Source organism: Tupaia chinensis, unplaced genomic scaffold (genome assembly GCF_000334495.1).
Source record: "Tupaia chinensis unplaced genomic scaffold, TupChi_1.0 Scaffold143814_1, whole genome shotgun sequence".
NCBI lineage: Eukaryota > Metazoa > Chordata > Mammalia > Scandentia > Tupaiidae > Tupaia > Tupaia belangeri.
Window position 1 is genome coordinate 360662 of NW_006203664.1, and position 25928 is coordinate 386589.

Here is a 25928-nt window from a genome sequence, read left to right on the forward strand (position 1 = left end):
GGAAAGGAAGAAGATTTACTATGGATAAGTTAGGGATTTATTTCTAAGCTTCATAAGACTCCACTAAAGAGGAAACTGCAGTCAGTTACAGAATTTACAAAATCTTAAACAAAAAAAATTGTGTAAGGGAAACACTTGTTCACATACTGATGTCAGGAAGAAATTTTTCCTGTGTGTTTCCATAGAGTGTGGCGTGTAATATCATGAACAATTCATACCCATTCCAACATAAAAATAACAAGCATTGTGGCTGACTTCTTTTTTTAAAAATTATTTTATTTATTTATTTATTTGACCAGAGAGAGACAGAGGGTGAGAGTAGGAACGAGAGGAAGTAAGAAAGCAAGCCACCACACCAGATTCAGGACTTGAACCCTGGTCAGCCATGTGGGAGTGTCCAGCGCCTTAACCACCATGCCACCTGCTGGTCCCGTGGCTTACTTCTTATAACCTTTCTCAATGTCAGTCTATGCCATGACCTCACCACACACTTGAGTAGAAGCTGTGCCTTCAGGAGCAAAGCCACAAGGCCCACTGCCCCGGTGATCTGGCCTTAAACAGGAGGCCTTAAACAGTACACAGGCTCTCCATGGGAAGGACTGGATTGGTTTATTTTAGTTTTTAAAAGTTTCGGTCTCAGGACCAGCAGATGGCATAATGGACTCCCATGCGGTCGACCATGGTTCAGGCCCCGGACCTGGTGGCTTAAAAACTCAAACCGGGTGCCCGTGGGTATGTGCCCAGAACACTGAGAAGAGAAGGAATTGCTGTGTGGTCATTCCCCCTGGAGGGTGATTTCTTGCTTTCTGTCTCGGGAGAGCATATGTGCCCTATTGCAAAAATCTCTCTCTAAAAAAATTAAAAAACGTTCAGTCTCATCAATCAGTACTTCGAGAACTGTAATGAAAGTATCATAACAATGACAAGTTGCTTTTGGAATGTGTAAATACATACTTTACATTTCTGCACTAACCTTGTCATGGACTAATAGTTTGCTGAGGCCCCTCACTGCAGACACCCTTTCAGTAGTCTCCAGGTGACTTTTTCTATAGACTGCTTGTATCAGAATCAGCAAGATGAGCAGTGAAACACTCCTGCCTGGAACCAGCAGATGGCGTAATGGTTACATTGCTGAACTCTCAACTTGACTGGCTGGAGTCCCAGACCCAGCAGCTTAAAACTCATGCTGGGTGGGACCAGCAGTTAGCGTAATGGCTGTGTCACTGGACTCCCATGTAGTCGACCGTGGTTTGTGTCCAGGACCCGGTGGCTTAAAACTCATTCTGGGCATGTGTGCAGGCGTGCCCAAGATCCCGAGAGGAGAATGGAGGAGAAGGGATTGCGGCATGGCCATTCCCCCCTGGGGGGTGATTTCTTGCTTTCTGTCTCTCTGTCTCTCTCTGTCTGAGCAAAAGCCTTTCCAAAAAAAGAAATCCTCATGCTGGCTGTGTGTGTGCCCAAGATCCTGAGGAGAATGGAGGAGAAGAGATTGCTGCATGACCATCCCCCTGGGGGGTGATTTCTCACTTTCTCTCTCTGTGTCTCTCTGGTGAGCGCATGCTCCCTATAGCAAAACACTCCTGCCTATGCCAGCTCTCATTTGTATTTGCATAAGTATGTGAATCTTGATTTTTTTCCCCCACTGGGCAGCCGAAGTAGGAGAGAAATCACGTGGCTTATAGGCTCATTTTTGCTTTCTTCAAAAACAGCCTGTTTTTATTGTTTGACTTTTTAGTGAGTAAATATTAAGAATTTAAATTTCTATGGGAACCAGCAGTTAGCGTAATGGCTATGTCGCTGGACTCCCACGTAGTCGACCGTGGTTCGTGTCCCGGACCCGGTGGCTTAAAACTCACGCCGGGCACGTGTGCGTACGTGCCCAAGATCCCGAGAGGAGAATGGAGGAGAAGGGATTGCGGCGTGACCATCCCCCCTGGGGGGTGATTTCTCGCTTTCTGTCTCTATGTCTCTCTCTGTCTGTCTGGCGAGCGCACGCGCCCTATAGCGAAAAAACCTCTCAAAAAAAAAAAAGAATTTAAATTTCTATAAAATACAGTTATACTAACAAAATATTGCTTTTATCTGATGGATATATTGAAATTTTATGTAAGAATTTGTGTAAACATTTGAAAAGTATAGACTGGAAGGAATAGCTAGCCTACACCTTTTTAGGCAATCTTCTGAAACAGTTTTTTTTTTTTTTTAACTAATTTTTTTTTTTTAAGAATTATTTTGTTTAACTTTATTTATTTATTTTAGTTTGACCTGAGAGAGACAGAGTGGAGGGGTAGTGAGAAAGCAAGCCACCAAGTCTGGACTCCAGCCATGACTGGCCATGTGGGAATCCAGCACCCTTAACCACCATGCTACCTGCTGGCCCCGAATATAATCTTACTAAATATAAAAATAGGCCAACAAAGAGTTCTTGGAAAAATAGAAAGCATAGCATTGCTCAATATAAGGAATTTTAAAATAGAAGGGGATGCCTCATAGAGAAATAGCTGCCTGGTGGGATTTGGCTCAGGGAGCTCCGGTATTTAGGGGAGCTTAGTCAAGTTCATATCTTCATGTCTCTTCCATCTCTGAGTCAGTACACCAACCCTTCATTCTTGATTTCTTTGCCAATGAAAAAAATTTTCTGTTATAACAGCCTCATTTTTTTTTTTCTACTAAAACTAGAGGTTTTGAAATTTATTATCTTTTTAAGTAGTTGAAGTTTAAGTTTGTATACATGGCTTGTAATCCACTTTTGGGCAAAAATCATTTTCAGGTAGACTAGAAGAAGCTTTGGATCCAGATGAAGAGCGGAGAGTCCGTGTCAGGAGACAGGAGCAAGCTGTTCGATCTGCCCGGATGCTCTACGTCCTCCAGCAGCAGGTACGGAAAGCATAGGGAGATGTGAGACACCCCAGCCTTGCAAACTGCTTTCTTTGAGAATGTCAGTTTTCCTTTCCTTTCAGAAGGATTAGCACCAAAGGATTCTACATGAATTCTAATGGATTTATGAGACTAACTTTCCTGAACATGGGGACAAATAATTATTTTTGTCACCTGCCTCTTTGTGCGTGTGCATGTGTATGTGAGTGTGTGCGTGATTAAACTCCTTAAACAGTGGTTCCTGACTTTTGGAGATCATAGGCTCTTGTTTTTAAGAATTTATTTAATTCTATTTATTATTTTTTAAAAATTTGCTATAGGGCACACAGAGAGAGAAAGTGAAAAAGCGAGCCACTAGGTCTGGACTCAAACTATGATTGGCCTTGTGGGAGTCCAGTGCCCTAACTACCATGTTACCTGCTGGCCCCATCATAGACTCTTGAGATCTACATATGAACAGTCATTTCTTTCCCCAAAACCAACTTATATATTATACAGCACCAATTTTGTTTTTGTTTTTGCATGTGCACTCACCAGAGAGAGAGAAAATCCTTGAGAAATCACCCCCCAGGGGAAGGGCCATGCCACACGATCTCTTCTCTTCTATTCTCCTTTTGGAATTTTAGGCACATGTGCTCATCATGGTTTTCAAGCTGCTGGGTCTAGTCCTTACTTAAACCATGTTTGGCCATGTGGGAATGCAGCGCTTTAACATCCACGCCACCTACTTGGCCCTATACAGCACATCTTTGCATATGAAGTCAGGTGGATCATTTCTCCTGAAGTGCTTGGTTCCCAGGTATGAACCCTTGTTAGTTCCCACTTGTGTCATTCTTATAAGGAACTAGAAACTTGTAGATTGTAAATATAATAGTTTGAATATTCTTTTTTTAGAGTTATTTTTTAAATTTAATGGTATTATTATTATTATTGTTTCTCAACCTGCTTCAGGGCACATATGCTCACCAGAGAGAGAGAGAGAGCGAGAGAGAGAGAGAAAGCCATCACATCCAGGACTCAAATCACCATCGACCACGTGGGTGTCCAGTGCGTTAACTACCATACCACCTGCTGGCCCCTCAATTATTCTTTATTAGCCAGTAAAGAATGAAAACTGTTATGTATCTTTCAGGACACATTTAATGGTAGAAAAATAGGCATTTGCATTCTTACATTGTGATCGATTTTTGAAAAATCCTTGTTTTTAACTTAATTGCCTTATTAATAAGCTTTTAACTCATTTCTGGTCACATGTTGGTCTTACTACTTGAACCAGAAATTGCACTTTTTCATTTAAAAGAAAAACCCTAGTTAGATTTTGTTCTATATTCTTTTTAGGTTCTATTTCAGTCCGTATTTATACTGCTGCCCTAGAGAGTGTTCTGAGACATGAATCATACCATGTCAGATCTTTGCTTAAAAGATTTCAGTGAGTCACTTAACGTGAGGAGGAAAGCTAAATTTTTTAGCATGGCACCTAAGACTTGATGACCTGGCCCTCTACCTTTCCAGAGTCACCTCCACCTTCGCTCCTTCGTTAAATCCTATTACACTGGGGACCAAAGGATGGAAGGTGAACACTGTGCTCTATTCATCATCTGGGATGGAAACTGATCATTATTTTTTGGGTGCATGAATGAAGAGCCTTTTCTCATTTTCAAGTGACTTGAGTTAATAATGGTTGTATCTGGAGAAGACAAGATGTATCCATTTTTACAAAAAAGATCAATGGAAAGGTACGAAGTTTTCATTTTTTTCCCCCTTTACAAAACAGGTAAAAGAAATCCAGGAAGAATTGGATAAGTTGAGTCCACATAAAATTAAGCACACTAAGAAGGTATGATAAAGTTAAATTATAATTAACACTTATAATTTATATTTCATAGTTTTTTATTAGTACTAGGTGTGGGTTCTCTGCTGATAATGGTTTCAGTGCTTGTAGAAGACTATTGAAGGAATGAGCACCTTCAATATTCTAAATATTAGGTTACCTTCTAAGGAAAAAGTTCAAAAAGTATACTTTTATTGTTGCTGCTGGTAAAAGAAACTGAGGATAGGAAGGAAAATACTATTTCTTATATATTTTCTTTAAACTTTAAGCATCTCTTGATTATGAAAGTTTTTGCAGAACGAAGCACTTTTTATAGAAAGAAGATACGGATAAATATTCTTTTTTTTTTTAAGAATTATTTTTATTTAACTTTATTTCTTTATTTTTATTTGGATTAGAGAGGGACACAGTGAGAGAGAGCGAGAAAGAGAGTGAGAGAGAGAATGAGAGAGAGAAAGTTGAAAAGCAAGCTGCCAGGTCCGGGACTCGAACCACAGTTGGCTCTGTGGGAGTCCCGCACCCTTAACCACCACACCACCTGCCGGCCCTGGGTATAAATATTCCTAAGGGTCAGGTTACTGTTGGGAAATCTGGAATACTGAAACATCTTCTCACATCTTGTTTTTATCCCTCCATCTTTTCTCTTGGCAGTCATGGGCAATGTCTAGGCTGGCGGCTGCCCATCGAGGAGCCATTCGGGCCTTACAGATGTTTGTCACTCAGTTCACTGACCGAGGGGAGCACCCAGTTCCTGCTAGGTGTAAGGAATTGGGCAGCCTTATCCGCCAGCTTTCACTTTGTTCTGCCAAGCTGGATGCCAGTCCTTCTGTCCCTGATGTGGTTATAGATATCCTGCAACAAATTGAGGTATGAAATTGTCTTCAATTTTTATTAAAAGTATGTTGTTTTGGGAACCAGCAGTTAGCGTAATGGCTGTGTCACTGGACTCCCACATAGTCGACCGCGGTTCGCATCCTGGACCCAGTGGCTTAGAACTCATGCCAGGCGCGTGTGTGTGCGTGCGTGCCCAAGATCCCAAGAGGAGAATGGAGGAAAAGGAATTGCGGCGTGACCATCCCCCCGGGGGGGTGATTTCTCACTTTCTGTCTCTATGTCTCTCTTTGTCTGGCGAGCGCACGTGCCCTATAGTGAAAAACCTCTCCAAAACAAAAAAAAAAAGTATGTTGTTTCTAAGCAGGAAAGTAATGCTTACTGTCACATAGTTTCATTAGGATTTATGGCAGATATAAGACAAAGATGATCCCTAGTAAGTTAAAGCTTTGCAGAGGGCAGGAGCAGCACTTTTTTATTGTTACTATTATTATTTTAACTGTTTTACAGCCTGATCTGTATTACTGTATTTTACTTCTTTGAGAAGTAAAATTTGGTGAGTTGAGTATAAGACTTAAACAGTTTTAAACCAGGTCCATTAATTAAACAGAATGTTCCATTTCCCAGCCATACCATTTAATAAAGAATTTATTAGTATACCAATGGAAAAAGTAAAGCATTGTGAGATCAGTGCTTAGGTTAGAATATCAATTTTCAATCTAGACGGAGTTTGGGAAAGAAGAAACATTTAAAGATACATGGAGGGTGGAGATCAGCAGGTGACATGGTGGTTAAGGCACTGGACACTCCCACATGGCCGACCACGGTTCGAGTCCCAGACCTGGTGGCTTGCTTTATCACTTTATCTCTCTCTCTGTGTGTGTCTCTCTCTGGTCAAATTTTAAAAAATGAATGAATAAATAAAATGAAATAAATTATTTAAAAAAGATACATGGAAGGAAGCTTCAGATCTAGTGACTTTCAGAAGTCAGAACTGCATGTACAAATTGGGAATGCATAGTGTTCTTAGTTCTTGTTTATGACAAAGACAATCATAGCATGTCATTAATTTTATAGGTCTCTGAACTTTGCAAATACATAATTCTGCCATTTGATCCTTACTGCAGCAATGTGATTTGCAATTAGTTTTATTATTATTGTGTAGATTTAAGATATTTAAAAAGAAAGCAAAGATCAGAGAGATGGCACAGTTACTTCTCTTGAGAGTTAAAAATCAAATTTCTATTATCTGACTCCTTTACCAGTCTTTATTTCTACTATGTCTTACATTTTCATCTGCAAATAAAGAGATAATCTTTATGTTAGTTTGGTATGTAAAGTATTAGCCATGGAGAAAATGGGTGTAGTGGAGAGAATTCTAGACTAAGTGATATGCCAATTCTGCCATTAAGTAGCTCTTGCCGGATTTTAAGGCCCATTCTGCCTTTATAATTCCATTATCTAGAAAATTTGTTTGTGATTTGCATTGGTTACATTCATGTATATAGCACTCACTATCTAGAATGTTACCATCAAACGCAGACACCAGAACTTTAGAAGCAATATGAAGTCACATGATGCTTTTAAACCTGTCTATAAGAAACATTTTTAGGCCAAAAAGATTTCCTGTAGAAGACATAGCTTTATAATCCTAGAATGGTTGTCAAGAGATTATCTAGTCCCTCGCCTAAAATTTGAGCAAAGTTATCTTTAATGTAACATTTCGTTTCTTTTTCTTAAAGATTTTTGCTGCGGGGCATATGTACTTACCAGAGAGACAGAGAAGGAAAATGAAAAACCACCCCCCCAGGGGGATAGTGAACACTGCTGAAGTCCCTTCTCTTCCATTCTCCTCGGGATTTTGGGCATGTACACACACATACCCAATGTGATTTTTAAGACACTGGTCTAGGAATTGAACTGCAACCAGACATGTGGTAGTCCAACACCTTAACTACCATGGCACCTGCCAGTCCCAAATAGTATTTCTTAAACATGTTTATCTCCTCTACTTTAGAAAATAGCAGTGCAAGAACTTTATTGTCTGCCTTGTTGATGTGCTATACCATTTCATTATACAGCTAACTCTCTTCTTGTTACCTTGTTATTGTCAGTACTCAGCCTCCCTGATTCTGTTCAGATCTTGATTTGTACTGACCAGGGTACCAGCATAGTGGCCTAGTAGTTATAAGGGAACTGGATCCCACATGGCTGGCTATGTGATTCAAATCCTGGCCCAATGGCTTGAAAAATATGCCAGACACATGTGCACGTATGTCTAAAATTCCGACAAGATGGAGAAATGGAGGAGCAGGAATTGTGGTGTGACCCTTATTGGGGGTGTTTTCTCTCACTACCTCTCTGTCTCTCTGTGGCAAGTGCATGTGCCTTTGCAAAAATTTAAAAATAAAAGAATTTTTTGCTGACTAGATGAGATTAAGTCCTCACTGCCCAGTAATGAGTGGGTAGATCCTTATTAGAGGATGTGCTTTTTTGGGGGTAGGGGGGATAGAAATCTACAATTATTGTGATAGACAACCTTTATTTATTTATTTTTTTTGAGAGGTTTTTGCTATAGGGTGTGTTTGCTTGCTAGATAGACAGAGACAGAGAGATAGAAAGGGAGAAATCACCCCCCAGGGGGGATGGCCACGCCACAATCCCTTCTCCTCCATTCTCCTCTCAGGATCTTGGGCATGCACGCACACGCGCCCGGCGTGAGTTTAAGCCACCAGGTCCGGAACTTGAACCACAGCAACATAGCCATTACGCTAACTGCTGGTCCCGTGATAAACAACCTTCTAAAGTCACTGGAACTGCTAGGTGTCCTTCAGTGTATGAAAATATATGTTAAATGTAGTATATTTACCTGTTTAAATACTACTTGAGTTTATGAAGTTTTTGTTGAGAATTAAAATGCTTTAAAACCATATGGGAGGGACCATCAGATGGTGTAATGGTTATGTTGCTGGACTCCCTCGTAATGAACTGCGGTTCGGGTCCCAGACCTGGTGGCTTGAAATTCATGCCAGGGGCATATATGTGTGTTTGCAAAATCCTGAGAGGAGAATGGAAGAGAAGGGATTACAGCATGGCCATCTCCTCCGGGGGAATGACTTCTCACTGTCTGTCTGTCTGTCTCTCTTCTCTCATGAAATTAAAAAACAAACAAACAAACAAAACACCATGTGGGATTGGGCCATCAGGTAGCATGGTGGTTAGGTGCTGAATTCCATATGGCTGACCATGCAGTTTGAGTCCCATACCTGGCAGCCTTAAAAATATGCCAGGTGTGTTCATGTGTGTGCCCAGAAACCCGGGAGGAAGATGGAAGAGAAGGGACTGTGGTGTGGTTATCTCCACCAAGGGATGATTGCTTACTTTTCCTCTCCCTGCCTCATTCTGACAAGCGCACACACCCTATGGCAAAACTAGAATAGAAAAAAGAAAAGAAGCATGTGGGATTGACTAGAGTTAATTTCTAAAATTATGTTCCTTAATTTTAGAACTTGGATACCTTTAAAAGTACTCATAGGGAACCAGCAGTTAGCGTAATGGCTATGTCACTGGACTCCCACGTAGTCGACCGCGGTTTGCGTCCTGGACCCGGTGGCTTAAAACTCACGCCAGTGAGTGTGCATGCATGCCCAAGATCCCGAGAGGAGAATGGAGGAGAAGGGATTGCAGCGTGACCATCCCTCCTGGGGGGGTGATTTCTAGCTTTCTGTCTCTCTGTCTCTCTCTGTCTGTCTGGCGAGCGCACGCGCCCTATAGTGAAAAACCTCTCAAAAAAAAAAAAAAGTACTCATAGTTGTTATCTCTTTGCTATGGGTTTTAGAGAGCTAAACATGTAAAGGAACATGCAGAAATCATTTTCCTTAATTAGATTTCCTAAATAATAACATTTCAAAATGAAGTTAACATTTCATTAACCATTGGAAATAGCCATTTAATTATACATATCTCTGGAGTTTGCATTTTTAATTTTGTGGTTATCTTTTGTCAGATAACATAAGAGAATAATTGACTGTTTTCGTGGTAGGCTTTGGAATCTCTTCTGGAAAAAAAGCTGTCACCAAAAAAGGTGAAGAAATGTTTCAGTGAAATTCGGAGCAGATTTCCTATTGGTAATCACAGGACCTTAGAAAAATGGCCAAGTACATCACCAAAGAGCAAGAGGAGACCCTTGGTAGCAAAGGAGACATTTGCGCAGGAAGCAAGTCGACCTCCGGTGGCAAAGAAGCTCCTTGCTGGTATGTGACTCGAAGTATATTTACTGCGAGGGATTTTACTGTTTGAAATTCTCTGGGCTGAAACAGTGACTGCACTGAGGGGAGAGTCAGGGTTCAGAGTGCAGTCCACGGTCTTAATCCCGACAGGATTAAGGATCTTGTAAACAGTTGGTTGTTGTTGTTGTTTTTAACTCATGTTGTAGAGCTTTATGTTTAACTTGTTTGTATTTATGAGATTAATGACGTATTTGAATTTATTTCTACCTTATTTTGTTTCTCATTTGGCAAAGCTTTTTTGTTGTTATTTACCATATTAATCAAGGTTCTCTTGTTTCACGTTGTTTTTTTATGTTGTTGTTGATTCAAAAACTATATATCAGTATGGTATTCAGTTGATTTATTTCACAGTATGCCACCATTTTGTAATAGCTCAGTGTTCCATCTCTAACATGAGTGTAACTGCAAAAGATAGGAAAAGCTAAGACCTTTTTCCTTACTCTCAGTCACTCAGTTCTCTACATACTTCACTTCTGACGCTAGATGTGTGGGGTTTTTCCCTGCCCTAGCACCAAGCATTTCTCCAGTGGACAGTGACTGGGAGTCCAGTAATTTAATTCAGTTCTAACACTGTCTACTCGGAGTTAAGAGTCAGATCCCACAAGTGAAGGGTTCCATCTCATAAGACTGCCTTCACCGCAGACACCACTCACATGCCTCAGACAGTGACCTGTGCTTTTGACTGATTAGCTATAATCAGGGTTACCATAGCTCCTTCCTCAGGTTTGCTAGGCTAGCTTGTAGAATTTAAGGAAATGCTTTATTTACCCATTTATTAGAAAGGGTATTACAAGGACACAGGTGAGCAGTCAGATGGAAGACACACATTGGCCAAGGTTTGTGGAGAGGGACGTGGAGCCTCCGTGGCCTTTCCAGCTGTGCTGCCCCCCAGGCACCTGCACGTGTTCAACAGCCTCGCAGCTCTCTGAATCCTGTGGTTAAGGAATTTTTATGGAAGTTTCATCACCTAGGCATGATTGATTATTAACTCAGTCTCTAGCCTGTGTCTCTCAGAGCATGGGCCTAAATGTTCCAAATTTGCCATCACAGCTCTCTTTCTGGTGACCAGCTCCTGTCCAGGAGTCCACCAATCATCACTTCTTTATAGAAAAAAGATGCTTCTATCATCTAGGAAGTGCCAAAGATTAGGAGCTTTGAGGTTTAGAGACCAAATATTAGACAAGATACTCCTTGCATCCCTGTTGTTCAGGAAATTACCAGGGTTTTAGGAACTCATGCCAGGAACTAGGGCAGAGACAAAATATATATTCTTTTATTCTGTCACAGTAACAAAACCTGCTTTACTCCATTACTGTTCGATGTTTATTCACTATAATGATACTCTGTTCCCTTCTCTGATAGGCAGGTAGAATTATTATAGTGTCTTCCTTTTAATCAGAAATCTGCCTTGCGCACATTGCCCTTGTGGATGAGTATCTTATCTGTCTACGTTCTTTGAGACTAGCCCAGTGGCTGCACATCTTTAGGCACTTAAGTGTTTGTTGAAAGAATCTGTAAAGAAGTGTAATTGAGTAAGAAAGGCTTCGGAGCAGCTAATCGCAGTAATTTGAATTCTAGGTGGGGACTTTGCTTTTGATCCTCTGGAGAAAATTCAGAGAGCATTCTAGGCCTTCACACAGCGGTGTGTTTCCTAAATGATATAGAAGATGAGAGGTGCCCATCTACTGACTAGTTTAAAATACAGAGCAGCCTCAGATAGAAGTTGGGAAGTTGAATAATGTAAAACTCATTGTAGGAACAAAGGTAGGAAAGCTAGAAGATGAATGGGGAAAACTTGGATCAAGAAGACTTAGGTTTGGGGCCGGTAGGTGGTGTGGTAGTTAAGGGTGCTGGACTCACATGGCTGACCATGGTGCAAGTCCCAGACCTGGTGGCTTGCTTACTTGCTTTTTTTCTCTCTCTGTCCTTCTTTGGTATGCATGTGTAAATAAAATAAATACATTTAAATAAAGTAATTCTTAAAAAAGAAAAAAGACCTAGGTTCTAGTTCCAGCTCCGCCACTCGGTGATCCTAGGTTGACTTAATCTTTCTGAAGCTTAAGTTTTTCATCTATAAAATGGGGAGAATAGTGATTGTCCTGTGTGACAGACTTAGTTATTTTTAATAGCAAATTGGATAACTGGTAAGTGCTATAAAAGTATAAGGTGTTGTTTTCAGTTCATAATAATGGCCTTAATGTATTAAGAGAAAGTTAGATTGGGTGGGGGATAGTCTAAGAAAATACCTTTTGTGACCATTATAAGATGAATTTTATGTGGTCCTAAAGCAGCAAGTTTCACTTCTCAGGAAAGTGTATTCACATGAAAGAGCTCCATAGTCCCTGGTGGGGCAGAATGAAACGTACCTAACCCTAGACCAGAAGGCAGAAGACTTGGGGCTGCCGTTTACCTTATTCATGACCTTGAGTGAGACATTTAACTGTTATTTCCTCACCTGGAAAATTGCAGTAATCCTGTCTAGACTGCACTGTGGTGTGTCATTGTGAGGCTCAAATAAGATGATGAATGTGAATTATGTTATAAGTGGAAAAAGTATTGTACAGAACATGAGGGATGATAATAATCACTGTTATCATTGTTACAAATTGAGATGTCGTTATAGTTAACTACTTTGCAAGTTTAATGTATTTGCTCACAGGGAAAGATGTGGTATAGCCTTCTTATTTTATTTCTGTGGTTTTCACTTGTCCTTATGATTTGAATTTCAGAAGGAAGTATTTTTCTGCTTTAGATATCACTCTACCTGATTCTTCTATTTTGATTTCCTAAGGTCTCTTTTTTCCCACTTCACCCCTAAACAAATACTATAGGAACCCACCTGGGTGAAAGACCTCTTTGCCCTCTTCATGTGGGGTATATGTTTGAGCCTGATTTGATCACCTGTCTCGTGATTTATATAATTCTTTCTTGGTGCAGGTTTTTAACTGCTTCCGAAATGTTCATTCAACGGTTGATTGCCTTAGTATTGCCTTAGTATTGCTTGTCAGCTGTAAGGTTGCTCCCCCCCCCACCACCACCACCACCACCAGCAGTGTCCTCCAAACTCAGCTTCTGGAAAGGGTACTGCATCTGCATGTGCTAATTTATGCAAATCACAAATGGAAAAAGTGTCAAGACTTAGAGGTCAGGGTTGTTTCCATGTATGTAATCTTGGAAGTTGGTTTTTTTTTTTTTTTTTTGCTGATTTTTGTATCCTGTGTAACTTCTTTAACTTTGAAAAGTATGATATTAAATAAGTGATGCAGTGGAATCTACCCCTTGACCTACTTTCTGTTAAAGTATTCTGAATATAGTTTCCTCCTCCCCCACCCTCTTTTATTGCCAGAGGATTTTTGCGTTTACCAGGAAGAGAAAGTACCCTCCAATGAAGCATGGTCAAGCCATGATCCCCTTTTCTCCTATTTTTCCATCCTATCAGAATTTTGGGCACATGCATGCATGCAGGCATGTGCACACATGTTCTTGGTGTGTTTTTCAAGTCACCAATGCTGGGGTTCAAACTATGGTTGACTTTATGGGGCTCCAGATCCCAGTGAGCTTTGGGGCTGACCCTGTAGTTTTCCTTTGATAATTATATAGTTTAAACCTACAGAAAGGAATAAACATAATCAACACTGTGTATCTATGATTAGATTTAACAACTTCTAACATGTTTTGTTTTATTTTCTCCAGAATTTTTTTTTTTTTTAGAAATAAAACATGACAGGTACAGTTAAATTTCCTTTTAGATTTTCTCCTTGTTTCTTTCACTTCCCTCCCTCACTAGAGGCTATGGAACTGTTCTATGCACTTACTACCGCTTATGTGTCTGTCCATAAACACCATCAAGTACTGTTTTATGCAAATAGTACCTCCCAGTATATGTCATTTCTGCAGTTTGCTTCCCTCGATTTGTTCATATTGACATGTGAATTCTAATTTATGAATTTAAAAGATGTTAACAAGTTTAATACGTTTCTTCACAGGGAGGGGTGTAGTAGTCATCTTCTTTTATTTTTGTTGTTATTCATTCATTCATTCATTCAGCCGTCCAGCCATCCATCCATCCATGCAAGTATGCTCACCAGAGAGACAGAGAAAGAGGCAGTGAGAAGGAAAGTGAAAAATCACTTCCCGGGGAGATGACCATATTGCAAGACCTTTTCCTCCATTCTCTTCCTGGGATTTTGGGCATGCATGCACATACGCCTGGCATGATTTTTAAGCGATTGTGTCCAGGAATTGAACTGTGATCTGCCATATGAAAGTCCATTGTCTTAGCCACCATGCCACCTGCTGGCCCCTTTTGTTTTTCTTTTTAATTTTTAAATTTTTTTTTTTTTAAAGAATTATTGGGTCCAGCAGATGGTGTAATGGTTATGTCGCTGGATTCGCATGCAGTTGGCCGTGGTTCGAGTCCTGGTCCCAGCGGCCAGGACTAGGGGCATGTGCATGCATGCCCAAAATTCTGAGTGGAGGAATGGAGGAGAAGGGATTGCAATGTGGCCATCCCCTTGGGGGGTGATTTCTCGCTTTCTGTCTGCCTCTCTGGTGAGTGCACACACCCTGTAGCAATAATCACTTAGGGGCTGACAGGTAGAGTGGTGGTTAAGGAAAGAATTATTTTATTGAACTTTATTTAATTTATTGCCTTTAATTTGACCAGAGAGGGACAGAGAAAGAGAGAGAGAGAAAGAGAGAAAGCAAGCTGTCAGGTCTGGTACTTGAACCACAGTTGGCCATGTGGGAGTCCAGTACCCCTTAACCACCATACCACCTCCTGGCCCCTATTATTATTATTATTTAATTTGCTATAAGGCATATACGCTTACCAGAGGGAGAGAGAGAGAAAGTGAGAAAGCAGGCCACCAGGTCTAGGACTCAAACTGTGATCGGCCATGTGGGAGTCTAGTACCTTACTACCACATCACCTGTTGTCTCCATTGTTTTATTTTTTAAAGAACTAGTGTGCCCATGTGTAGAGAAGAGAGACAGAGACAGAGAGAGAAACACTTTTCAGAGAGTCTAGTCTTGCCAGGATTCCCTTCTTTCAGTTCATTATAATCTTGGGCACAACATTCATGCCTGGCTTGTTTCACAATGATCTGGCCAAGGATCCAGACCATAGTCAGCCATGTGGCTTCCAACACTTCAGTCCAGTACTCTGTGACTGTGCCACCAGGCTGTGCCCCATGGAAGATTTTGAATAGAGAAGCAACATTGAAATATTTACATTTTAGAACAGTTTTAGTAGCCAGGTGAAGGTGTGATTGAAAATAAACAAGGGATCAGTTTGGAGATGCCATTATTAACACTCATAAGATATTGTAGGCCTGACCTTGGGAAAGAGCGGAAGGGAAAGAAGGGTAAAGATAAGTGTAAGAAATATTTTAGAATTAGGGTCAGAAGGACAAGAGAAATGAGTAAATATGGGAGCTAAATTCAGAGAGTCAGCCATGCCATGTAGGTGTCTCCTTGGAAAACTGCAATAGTATTTATAAGAGGCAGAGCAATTTGGCAACAAAATACCTCGGTTTTCAGTGAAATACCTCCGTTTTCAACATGACTAGGAGATACTGTGTATAAGTAGTTATTCTCATCAACTTGATTTGAATAGTATTTCCCTCAGTGTGCTCTTCTGAACTCTCTGTGTAGATAAGTATCAGCCTGATACAGAACTTCCAGTGACCCAGAGGTTGGAGAGTGAGCTTGATGCGTTAGATGTGGATTTCCTTCTGGAAGAAGCTCCATCGATTCTAGACCCACATGGAGGCTTCAAAGATGAGCCATTAGCACCAGCCAAAACAAGAGCAGTGAGGATGAAGCCCATGACTGACAGTGTGCCATTTAGGAAGAAAGATACTCCTGCGCCAGCAAGACTGCACCAAGTATGAAATCATCCTCCTCTTTTATTCCATTCTTATTAATCTGCCACTGGCCAAGGTCACGCAAGCTAGGAAGGGTGGAGCAAGCATTTGAGTTCTCAGACGGTTAGCAGCTTGAGTCCAACTATCCAGGCTGACTCAGTTTAGCTCCAGGATATTTTCCTATTTTACCAAGAAGTAGCAGTTTTTGTGTGTTCCTAGAAGAAGGCACTTTGGGGGACCAGCAGGTGACGTGGTAGTTAAGGCGCTGGACACTCCCACATAGCTGACCAAGGTTCAAGTCCTGGACCTGGTGGTTTGCTTTCTCACTTTCCCTCTCTCTCTCTCTCTTTCTTTCTGTGTGTGTGTGTGTGTGTGTGTGTGTGTGTGTGTGTGTCTGGTCAAATTAAAGTAATAAATGAATGAATAAATAAAGTTAAATCATTCTTTTTTTAAAAAAAAAAGGCACTTTCTCTTGTCCTAGCTTAGTGAGATTTTAACTAACTTAATACCTAATTAGCAGGCTTTTTAAAAAGACAGTTTTCTGGAACCAGCAGTTAATGTAATGGCTTATATCGCTGAACCCCCATGTAGTCGACCATGGTTCGAGTCCTGGACCTGGCAGTTTAAACTCACGCCGGGTGCATGTGCGTGCATGCCCGAGATCCCTAGAGAATGGAGGAGAAGGGATTGCTGCGTGGCCATCCCCCCGGGGGGGTTATTTCTCGCTTTCTGTCTCTCTGTCTTTCTGGCCAGTGCACGCATTCTATAGCAAAATAATAATAATAATAAAAAATAATAATAAGCCTCTAAAGAAAAAAAAAGTTTTCTTTTGCTTCTGGGTTGAATGTCTGAGATTTGCAGGGATTAAGAATTGGTTTCTGGGGAACTAGCAGTTAGCGTAATGGCTATGTCGCTGGACTCCCACGTAGTTGACCACAGTTCGTGTCCTGGACCCGGTGGCTTAAAACTCATGCTGGGTGCGTGTGCGTGCGTGCCCAAGATCCCGAGAGGAGAATGGAGGAGAAGGGATTGTGGCGTGGCCATCCCCCCTGGGGGGGGATTTCTCGCTTTCTCTCTCTCTGTCTCTCTCTCTGTCTGGTGAACGCCCACGCCCTGTAGCAAAAACCTCTCAAAAAAGAAAAAAAAAAGAATGATTTCTTTATTTAATTCAGTTCTTCTAATATGGCATTGAGAGCTACCTGGGTGGTTAGAAATTGGTTTGAAAACTACATTTTATGTGTATGTATATATGTGTGTGTGTGTCTGTGTGTGTGTGTATATATACACATATATATGTACACATACATACTTTCTTTTTTTTAAAGAATTATTTCTTTATTTAATTCAGTTTGTTACTATTGTTCAGATTTGACCAGAGAGAGAGAAAGGGAAAGTGAGAGCAAGCTGCCAGGTCTGAGACTCAAACTACAGTCAGCTGGGAATCCAGTGCCTTTAACCACCACGCCTCCTGCCAGCCCACAAATTATATTTTAAGCTTTGTATTTAAAATTTACTTAAGGCCCTAACAGTGGAAAAGTGGCCAGGGAACCAGCAGTTAGCGTAATGGCTATGTCGCTGGACTCCCACGTAGTCGACTGCGGTTCGTGTCCCGGACCCGGTGGCTTAAAACTCACGCCGGGCGCGTGTGCGTGCATGCCCAAGATCCCGAGAGGAGAATGGAGGAGAAGAGATTGCGGCGTGACCATCCCCCCTGGGGGGTGATTTCTCGCTTTCTGTCTCTCTGTCTCTCTCTGTCTGTCTGGCGAGCACACGCGCCCTATAGCAAAAAAACCTCTCCAAAAAAAAAAGAAAGAAAAGTGGCCAGAAGACCACCTTCTAGTCTGAGCACCCTTAACTGTATTACTGCTGTTTGATGTTGCTGTCAAATGTATGTAGCAAACCTATATATGAGGGGGATTTAAAATGGAAAATGGAATTAAAGTGTGACTTTATTATGATGCAAAAAATTTTGAAGTCCAATGCAGTTTTTTCATGATGTGCATTTTTCATGAGCTTTTTAAAGTTCCACTTATATGTCAGGTAGTCCCAGAAAAAATTAATTTAGCAGTTACCACCAGGTCACAAATTAGGATCAGGTCTTTGGGGCTTATTAGGAAGTCAGGATTGAGCCTGTAGAAATGCAGCTCAGTTGTTGGGGCTGACTGGTATCACGGTGGTTAAGGGCACTGGACTCCCACACGCCTGACTGTGGTTTGAGTCCCAGACCTGGCAACTTGCTTTCTCACTTTCCCTTTCTCTCTCTCATTCTGTCTCTGGTTATATTAAAATAAATAAATAAAGTTCAATAAAAAATAGTTCTTTAAGAAAAAGAAAAAAGAAAAGAAATTCAGTTCAGTTGTGATCCAGAGATAGAGCTTTGTTCTCTGTGCCGTTTTAAAATGGGTGGTTAATTTTAAGTCTCAGAGAAGTTAAATGTTTTAACCAAGAATGTTGTGTAATTTACCTCTAAACAATATGGGATAAAAATGTTTTGGTTTAACTAAAAAAAAAATACATAAGTGAATATATTAAAGTTTATATATTTAAGAGTGGCAAAGGCAGGGATTCCTACTCTCCACTCCCCAGCCAGGGTTGCTTCAGTGCAATTATTCCTTCCCTCAAATTCTGCCACAGTGCTTTCTGCATAGGTTTACTGAGTGGATACATGAATAGCATAGAGAGATTTGAAGCTTCAGTGAATGAGAGGTTGAAACCAGAGTTTCTTTAACATTTGTTTGGCTTTATAAATTTATATTTGTCTGTACAGGGACTCTGGAAAGCTGAAAGAAGTAGAGCAAGCCAACCTCTCAGCAAAAGTAGGTTGCAGCAGACAACAGTTTCATCTAGATTAAAAATGAACCAGCAGCCTGCAAAGGACCGCAGGGCTCCATGGATACCTCCACACCCCACATCTCCACCAGCATCTCCAAAATGGTATGTGAAAATTCAAAAGGCCATTGGATGTGCGGTTTTATTTTCCTCCATATAACAAAAGTGACTTGTAGCTGAGAACAAATGAAGTAGCAACCTTTATTCATCTTATTAGGAAGAAATGCTAATGTGGATGAGTAATACATAGAGGAAGCCTATTGAATCCTTTTTCTACCTGGCTGTGGTTGGAGTATCTTCCCTGTGAACATTTGTCATCATATGGAGGAGCTTGGGCTTCCCTTCATTTGTCTCTTCCCTTGACAGATCCTAGTTACTTGTGGTCAGGGTAGGCATTCAGGCACATAGTAGGCATTCAGCAAGTCTTTGCTGAGTGAATGACTATTTTAAAATAATTATAAGTGGGTAATGGCAGGTGGCATGGTGGTTAAGAGTGCTGGACTCCCAAACAGCTGACTGTGATATAAGTCCTGGACCTGGCAGCTTTTTTTCTCTCTTTCTCTCTGTTGTGTCCCTCTCTGGTCAAATTAGAAAGAATGAAAGAACGAAGGAAGGAAGGAAAGAAGGAAGGAAGGAAGGAAGGAGAGAGAAAGAAAGAAAATTAAAATAATTCCTTTTAAAAGATTAAAAAATAATTATAATTCTAAGTTACTTATGAACTATAAAACCATCTGGTTCTCATTGATATTGACACTGTTCTAACTATAGGGGAAAGTTAGGGTAATGCTAAAAGCACTGTCTTGCCACCCTCCTTCATAACATAGCACATGGAGAATGAGAAGCTGCCTTCCACAAGGCTAGAGAGAAGATACTCTTCTCCAGAGGGAGCAGGGTTCAGTTAGGTGGGAATAGTCTTGGAATTGGTTGAAGTAAGGGGGAGCTTGTTTGCTGTGGGAAAGTAGATCCTGAAAGCATAGTGGAAAGGCCCAAGAGGTAGAATCATACAAAGAAGGAAGCAAAGGCAGTAATGTGGGAAGGGGAACAGGGAGAAGATAGGGGACTAGAGGGGTCCACCTTTGGGAGGTCATCAGAAGACAGGGTAAGCATGGGACCAGCATATGACATGATGGCTATGTCGCTGGACTCCCATGTAGTCGACCGCGGTTCGCGTCCCAGACCCAGTGGCTTAAACTCATGCTGGGCACGTTTGTGTGCATGCCCAAGATCTTGAGAGGAGAATGGAGAAGGGATTGTGGCGTGGCCATCCCCCCTGGGGGGTGATTTCTCGCTTTCTGTCTCTCTCTCTTTTTATCTTTCTGGTGATCGTACCTGCCTTATAGCAAAGCCTCTCAAAAAGAAGACAGGGTAAGCAGCCTGGAGGAAACAAGTCTTCTTAAGATTTCAGAGGATTTTGAATGAGTGGTTGAAGTTATCCATTAGCACTCATTTTAATTGTATAAACAGATAATATCTTACTCGTGTAGCAGAACTGGGACTGAAATCAAGTCTTTTTTTGCTAGAGGGTGCGTACCCTCCCCAGAGAGAGAAAGGGGAGAAGCGGAAAAGCTCCACTTTATGGTTGGGGGGACAGTCACACTGTAATCATCCTTTCCCTATTCTCTTTTGGGGATTTTGGACATGTACACATGCCACCATGTCAAGGACCTGAACCACACACAGTTGGTCATGTGACATCCAGCCTCCCCAACCACCATACCACTGGCTGGACCCTAGTCTTCTGACTTCATAATGTACCTTTTTGTTTTTATTACTGTATGCTGATTTGTGTTTTTATAAGTAAGTACTAATACACAGATACAAATTCATTTGGTGAGCTCATAAAGAATATCTACTGAGGGCCAGCTGGTGGCATAGTGATTAAGGAGATGGATCCTGCATGGCTGACTGTGCAGTTCAAGTTTTAGACCCGTGGCTTGAAAAATATACCAGGCATGTGTGCAAGCATTCTCAGACTCCTTAGAGAAGGGATTGGGGTGTGGCCATCTCCTTGGGGATGATTTTTCACTTTCACTCTCTCCGTCTCTGTCACTGGTGCGCACATATGCCCTATAGCAAAAAATTAAACAAACTAAAATACATCTGGTTGAAGTCTATATTATATTGCAAGCCAAATATATTTGGTGTTTGGGGAAGTCATGATGCATTTTTGCATAGAAAAACACATCATGACCTTCCGGACAACCTAATACATTGGACTGTTTTTACATATGCAGGGCACATGCGGGGAGGAGTGATAAAGCTTTTAGGCTCATGGTGCTGTTAGGCCCTATTAATACAGCATATAAAAAGTGACTCAAATCTATTACAACAGGATTTTATTGATGCTCACCCAGTATTCTATAATTGACAATTGGTTTTTCATTTAAAATAGCAGTTGCTTCTTTGAAGCAAAAGAGAACTTCTCCTCTTTGACATGGAGCCTGAGTGCTGGAATATCTCACTCTTTACGTTCAGTCTCCAATTTAGGGCCCCGTGCTATAGATCACCACTAATTTAATGCTCTTCTGTTCTCTGAGCTAACACCTTGGGATGAGTCATTGGACATGGAATGAATGATTACAAAGGTGTACTTTTCCGTTTTTTTGCAGTGCTGCGTGGCTAAAGGCAAAATCTAGCGCAAGAGATGCCACAAAAGAACAGTCTCTGCAGCAAGAAGATACTCATGAGGAAAGTCAGTTGGGAGGTGCTGTCGGACACAAAGCAGCCAGGTTTGTGCTGGAATTCTTCAAATCTTTGACAATTAAAAGATTCCTTTTACATAGACTGAAGTGAACCTTTTGTTCGCTTTCCTGTGTATAAAGTTGTTTATTTAAAATGTTGGCTGCTAGGCCTTTTTGTCAAACTATACAACTTACAGAGAAGTCTCTTTTATTCATTCAAAAATTATATGTGTGCCAATTGTGTATCACTTGCCAGTTTTGTATATGGCACAGTTCTGAGCTCTGTGGAGACTTAAAAAAGGGGACGGATAAACTATGTATAGTCAGTAGAGAAGTTCTATCATTAACTGTAATTTAAGATGGAATATGGGGGAACCAGCAGTTAGCGTAATGGCTATGCCGCTGGACTCCCACATAGTCGACCGTGGTTCACATCCCGGACCTGGTGGCTTAAAACTCACGCCAGGCGCATGTGTGTGCGTGCCCAAGATCCCGCGAGGAGAATGGAGGAGAAGGGATTGCGGCATGACCATCCCCTCTGGGGGGTGATTTCTCGCTTTCTGTCTCTATGTCTCTCTCTCTCCGTCTGGCAAGCGCACGCACCCTATAGCAGGGAAAAAAAAAGAAAAAAAACTCTCAAAAAAAAAAAAAAAGATGAATTATGGTACATACCCCAAGAACTAAATGGTAACCTGAGAGAGTTTGGAAAGGGGTAGGTTACTTTTTCTACAGAGATCTGAGCTTCATGTTAGAAACTAAAATAGATGATAGAAATTAAAATAGAACTTGAAGAAAAGGCTGTATTGGCCAGCAGATGACGTTACATCTCTGGACACGCACATGGCTGACTGCAGTTCGAGCCCCAAATCCAGTGGCCTGAAACTCACACTGGGCCTGTGCATGTACATGCCCAAGATACCAGGAGAATGAAAGAGAAGGGATTGCAGTGTGACCATCCCCCTGGGGGGGTGATTTTTCACTTTTCCTCTCATTGTCTCTCTCTCACCTTCTCACCCCCTCCCTTTCTCCCTGGGAGCACATGCACCGTAAGGCAAAACCTCTTAAAAAAAAGAAAGGAAAAGGAAGGGAAGAAGGAAGAAGGAAAAGGCAGTATTTAAATATGAGGGAACGGGGCCAGCTGATGGTACAGCAGTAATGCAGCACTGCCATGCTGGACCAGCACTGCAAGATTCCAGGTTCATATCCCGAGGCTCCTCTGTATGTGTGTGCATACCTGTGTGGATTGGCATGAAGACCCTGTTGAGGGTGCCTTTCTGTGTTTCTCCTCGCTCCGAGGAAATAAATTTTATAAACTACATATATGGGGACATGAGAATGTGTATTTTGTAGGAAGAGAGCAGTGAAGAGATTTAGCTCTGCAGTTGTTCGACTGAAATTATTCTTACAATTATGGAAAATCAAAATTGAAAGTAGGCCACTAAATAATTTGATAATATTCACACATTCCAAAGCAAGAGAATCAAAGCCTTTTCATATGCAGTAAAGTTGTTCAGAGTTAACTTTTCTCTTTTGTTTTTATTTGACTTCACTGCCTACATGGCTTCTCTGGGGGTTTATTTCTTTGTATCTAAACTTGAAGGTAAAGTAAGCCTTTATTTTAGTTGAACAAGAAATCTAAAGTACGGTGGTCGCTAGTTTCCTTGAGAACATTCGTAGGCAGTCTCTTGTTGCTCTGTATACTGGCTTGAAGGGCTTTTGCTCCTAAGTGCTTCATTACATGGATCATTAGTTTCATAGAGAGTTTTAGGGGTACAAGGAGGTTACATTACCTACTGAGTCCTTAATGGAGCCAGGACTGGCACTCTGGGGGACAACCTGGCTTCTGCTCTGTTTCCGTGGTAATGATACCCTACGGCGTTGAGGCAGAACTGGTTTGAATCTTTTGTACTGTCTGCTAGGCTCGCTTGGCTAAATGTGGAAACTTCCAAAAGATTGAAGGAACTGGAAGAATTGGAAGCCAAAGAAATGTCCAACATGCAAAAACAGAGGTAAATACCTATGTTTGAGATAAAGAAAGGGAAGCAGGCCTGTTTCAGATTATTTGTTTTTATTTATATATGTTTTAAAAGGTTTGTCGGGATTGTGTAGGTGTAACCACACTTCTCATGTTTATTGCCTGACTGCCTACTTAAAAGATCGAAGTCAGGACCAACAAGTGGCATAGTGGTTAAGGTGCTGGATTTTCACATGGCTACCACCGTTCAAGTCCCAGACCTGGCAACTTGAAAATCACACAGAGCACATGTGCGTGCCTGTCCAGAATCCCAAGAGGAAATTGAAGGAGAAGGGACTGTGGTGGGCTGTGCCCCCAGGACTGTGGTGGGCTGTGCCCCCCAGGGGGTGATTTCTCACCTGTGAGCACCTGTGCCCTATAGTAAAAACTAAAAAGAAAAAAAGAAAAAGAAAGACTGCAAAAATCACCTAAAAAGCTTACCATCAGGACAAGATTGAAGCCCAAGGGAGGCCTGATTCTGCCTTGAGGAGACCTGGGTTACTCATTTTGTTCTGTCCTCTAGGCTCGACTGGCTTGATGCTGAAACTTCCACAAGAACAAAGGAACAGAATGAACTCAAAACTGAGGAAATAGATAGACTCCAAAAATTAAGGTATGTTTGCTCCTGAGGAAGAATAGTGGATGCTTGTCTGTTGTACTTGATCTAGATAGTTTTAACAACCAACCTAGACTGTTTATATGTAACCTTATATGAATGTGTGAATGAAAGAGTATGTGAATAACTCACATGTGTCCATGTAATAAATATATTATACCATATTTTTGCTAGAGGACATGTTTCTTTTACGTGGAATTTAATGGAGAACTGAAAAGGCATCTACAGTTTTGGGGAAGTTCTATCTGAAAGATCAGTTTTACATCCTCTTACTTGTGCTGTGCTCAAAGGTACTTTTTTTTTTTGGAGAGGTTTTTGCTATAGGGTATGTGTGCTTGCCATACAGACAGACAGAGACAGAGAGATAGAAAGCGAGAAATCACCCCCCCCCAGGGGGGTGGCCACGCCACAATCCCTTCTCCATTCTCCTCTCAGGATCTTGGGCACACGCACACACGTGCCTGGCGTGAGTTTAAGCCACCGGGTCTGGGACTCGAACCACGGTTGACTAATGGTCGACTACGTGGGAATCCAGCGACATAGCCATTATGCTAACTGCTGGTTCCTCAAAGGTACTTTTTATTAGCTAGATGTCCATCTTGTGAAGCTGAAGCTTAGTATGATATACATATTCTGCTCATGGGAGTGAATATATGGATACTTTTATTTCATGTGTTAACTTGAATGCAGACTAAGGTTTCAAGTGAGATTTGCCTTTTCCATTCTTTCTGTAAGAATGTCACCAATTAACCACAGGCAAAAAGAAGGTTTTGACTTTTATTTTTATTTTAAGAGGTTTTTGTGTTAAGGTGCATGCACTCACCAGAGAAAGAGAAACCGAGACAGAAACAGTGAGAGGAAAAGTGAAAAATTACCCCCCAAAAGGAATGGCCATGCCACAATCCCTTCTTCTCCATACTCTTCCTGTGATCCTGGGTATGCACACACATACCTGGCGTGATTTTCAAGCTACAGGGTCCAGGGACTCCAACCACAATTGGCCATGTGGGAGCCCAGCAATGTAACTGCTATGCCACCTGCTGGTTCCTATAAAGAAGTTTTGGAAAGGTGTAGTTGAGCTTCTGCTGCTGCAAATGACTCATTTTTTCAGTTCTGCTCATATAGGTTCACTGATAATCTTGTAATTTACCCTAAAGTCAAATGAACATTCTTTGAAACAGCAGGTGTCACCCTTCACCATAGAGTCCCTGTTGAGAAGAGCCTGTTGGCCCTCCTCTGCCATTGGAGGGCCAAGAATGTTTGTCTGTACTTAAGATTTCAAATTAGATAATCACAGGATTTTAGGATTTTTTTTCCATTTTTTAAAAAATTTACATTTAATCACATATATCTTTACAGTGTACATTTCTTTTTCCAGCATGAATACCATCCATGTTAGTCAAGACAAAGAGATTACTGTATATGTTATCATCAGCAAATAGCAAATAGCTTCTCATTTGTTTGACAATTAAACATACTTTTACTTTTTTTCTTCCCCTTTCCCTTCCCTCCCTCACTCCCATACTTTTTTTCTCACATTTTATTGATTCACTAAAGATCTTAATTAAACTAAATATATGGATAAAGCTAAAGTCTAGTAACAAGTGCACTATAATTTTCTTCTGGAACATTTTTATCCCTCTCTATTCCCTTTTTACTAAAGAGAGACATTAACTTACTTACAAAATATATATGTGTGTGTGTGTGTGAGAGATAAACCCATAATACACTTAATTTGCCTGCCAGCATAGTGTCTGGCATTCAATATTTAATGAATTAATTATGGTATAGAAGATAAAATAAAAATTTCAACTTCACTAATCTAAGCTTAATACTTAAATACAAAAATATAATTCTGATCAAATTGCTAAAATTTCTTACTTTATTTCTTTTTTCTTTGGTGGAGTGAATATCAAGAGACATCTTGGACTAGTGAGATATATCAGAATTTTGGGTGGGAAGGAAAAATTATATTACGTACCTGGTCACTTATTTTAAATCCACCTGAGCAAAATTTTGTCTGATGCAAGGCAAAAAATGTTGTTGTTTTATTGAACTTATGCAAATAATCATTCTGCCACAAAATAAGAATA

At 41.0% G+C, this 25928-nt stretch overlaps 1 protein-coding gene across 5 annotated transcripts in view; it reads left to right on the top strand.

Annotated features, from left to right (window-relative positions):
• Positions 1–25928, top strand: part of KIAA0753 (KIAA0753 ortholog) — an 86687-nt gene that overhangs the window by 18325 nt on the left and 42434 nt on the right. For 4 of the 5 annotated variants that reach the window (XM_014582795.2, XM_006165139.3, XM_006165136.3 and 1 more), the window contains exons 4-12: positions 2771–2877; positions 4652–4714; positions 5360–5575; positions 9582–9792; positions 15484–15716; positions 18463–18629; positions 21134–21253; positions 23125–23214; positions 23743–23832. In XM_014582795.2, the coding sequence (XP_014438281.1) occupies positions 2771–2877; positions 4652–4714; positions 5360–5575; positions 9582–9792; positions 15484–15716; positions 18463–18629; positions 21134–21253; positions 23125–23214; positions 23743–23832 (1297 nt within the window). The remainder of the gene's footprint in view (positions 1–2770; positions 2878–4651; positions 4715–5359; positions 5576–9581; positions 9793–15483; positions 15717–18462; positions 18630–21133; positions 21254–23124; positions 23215–23742; positions 23833–25928) is intronic. The other variant, XM_027766986.1, reaches the window with a different exon arrangement.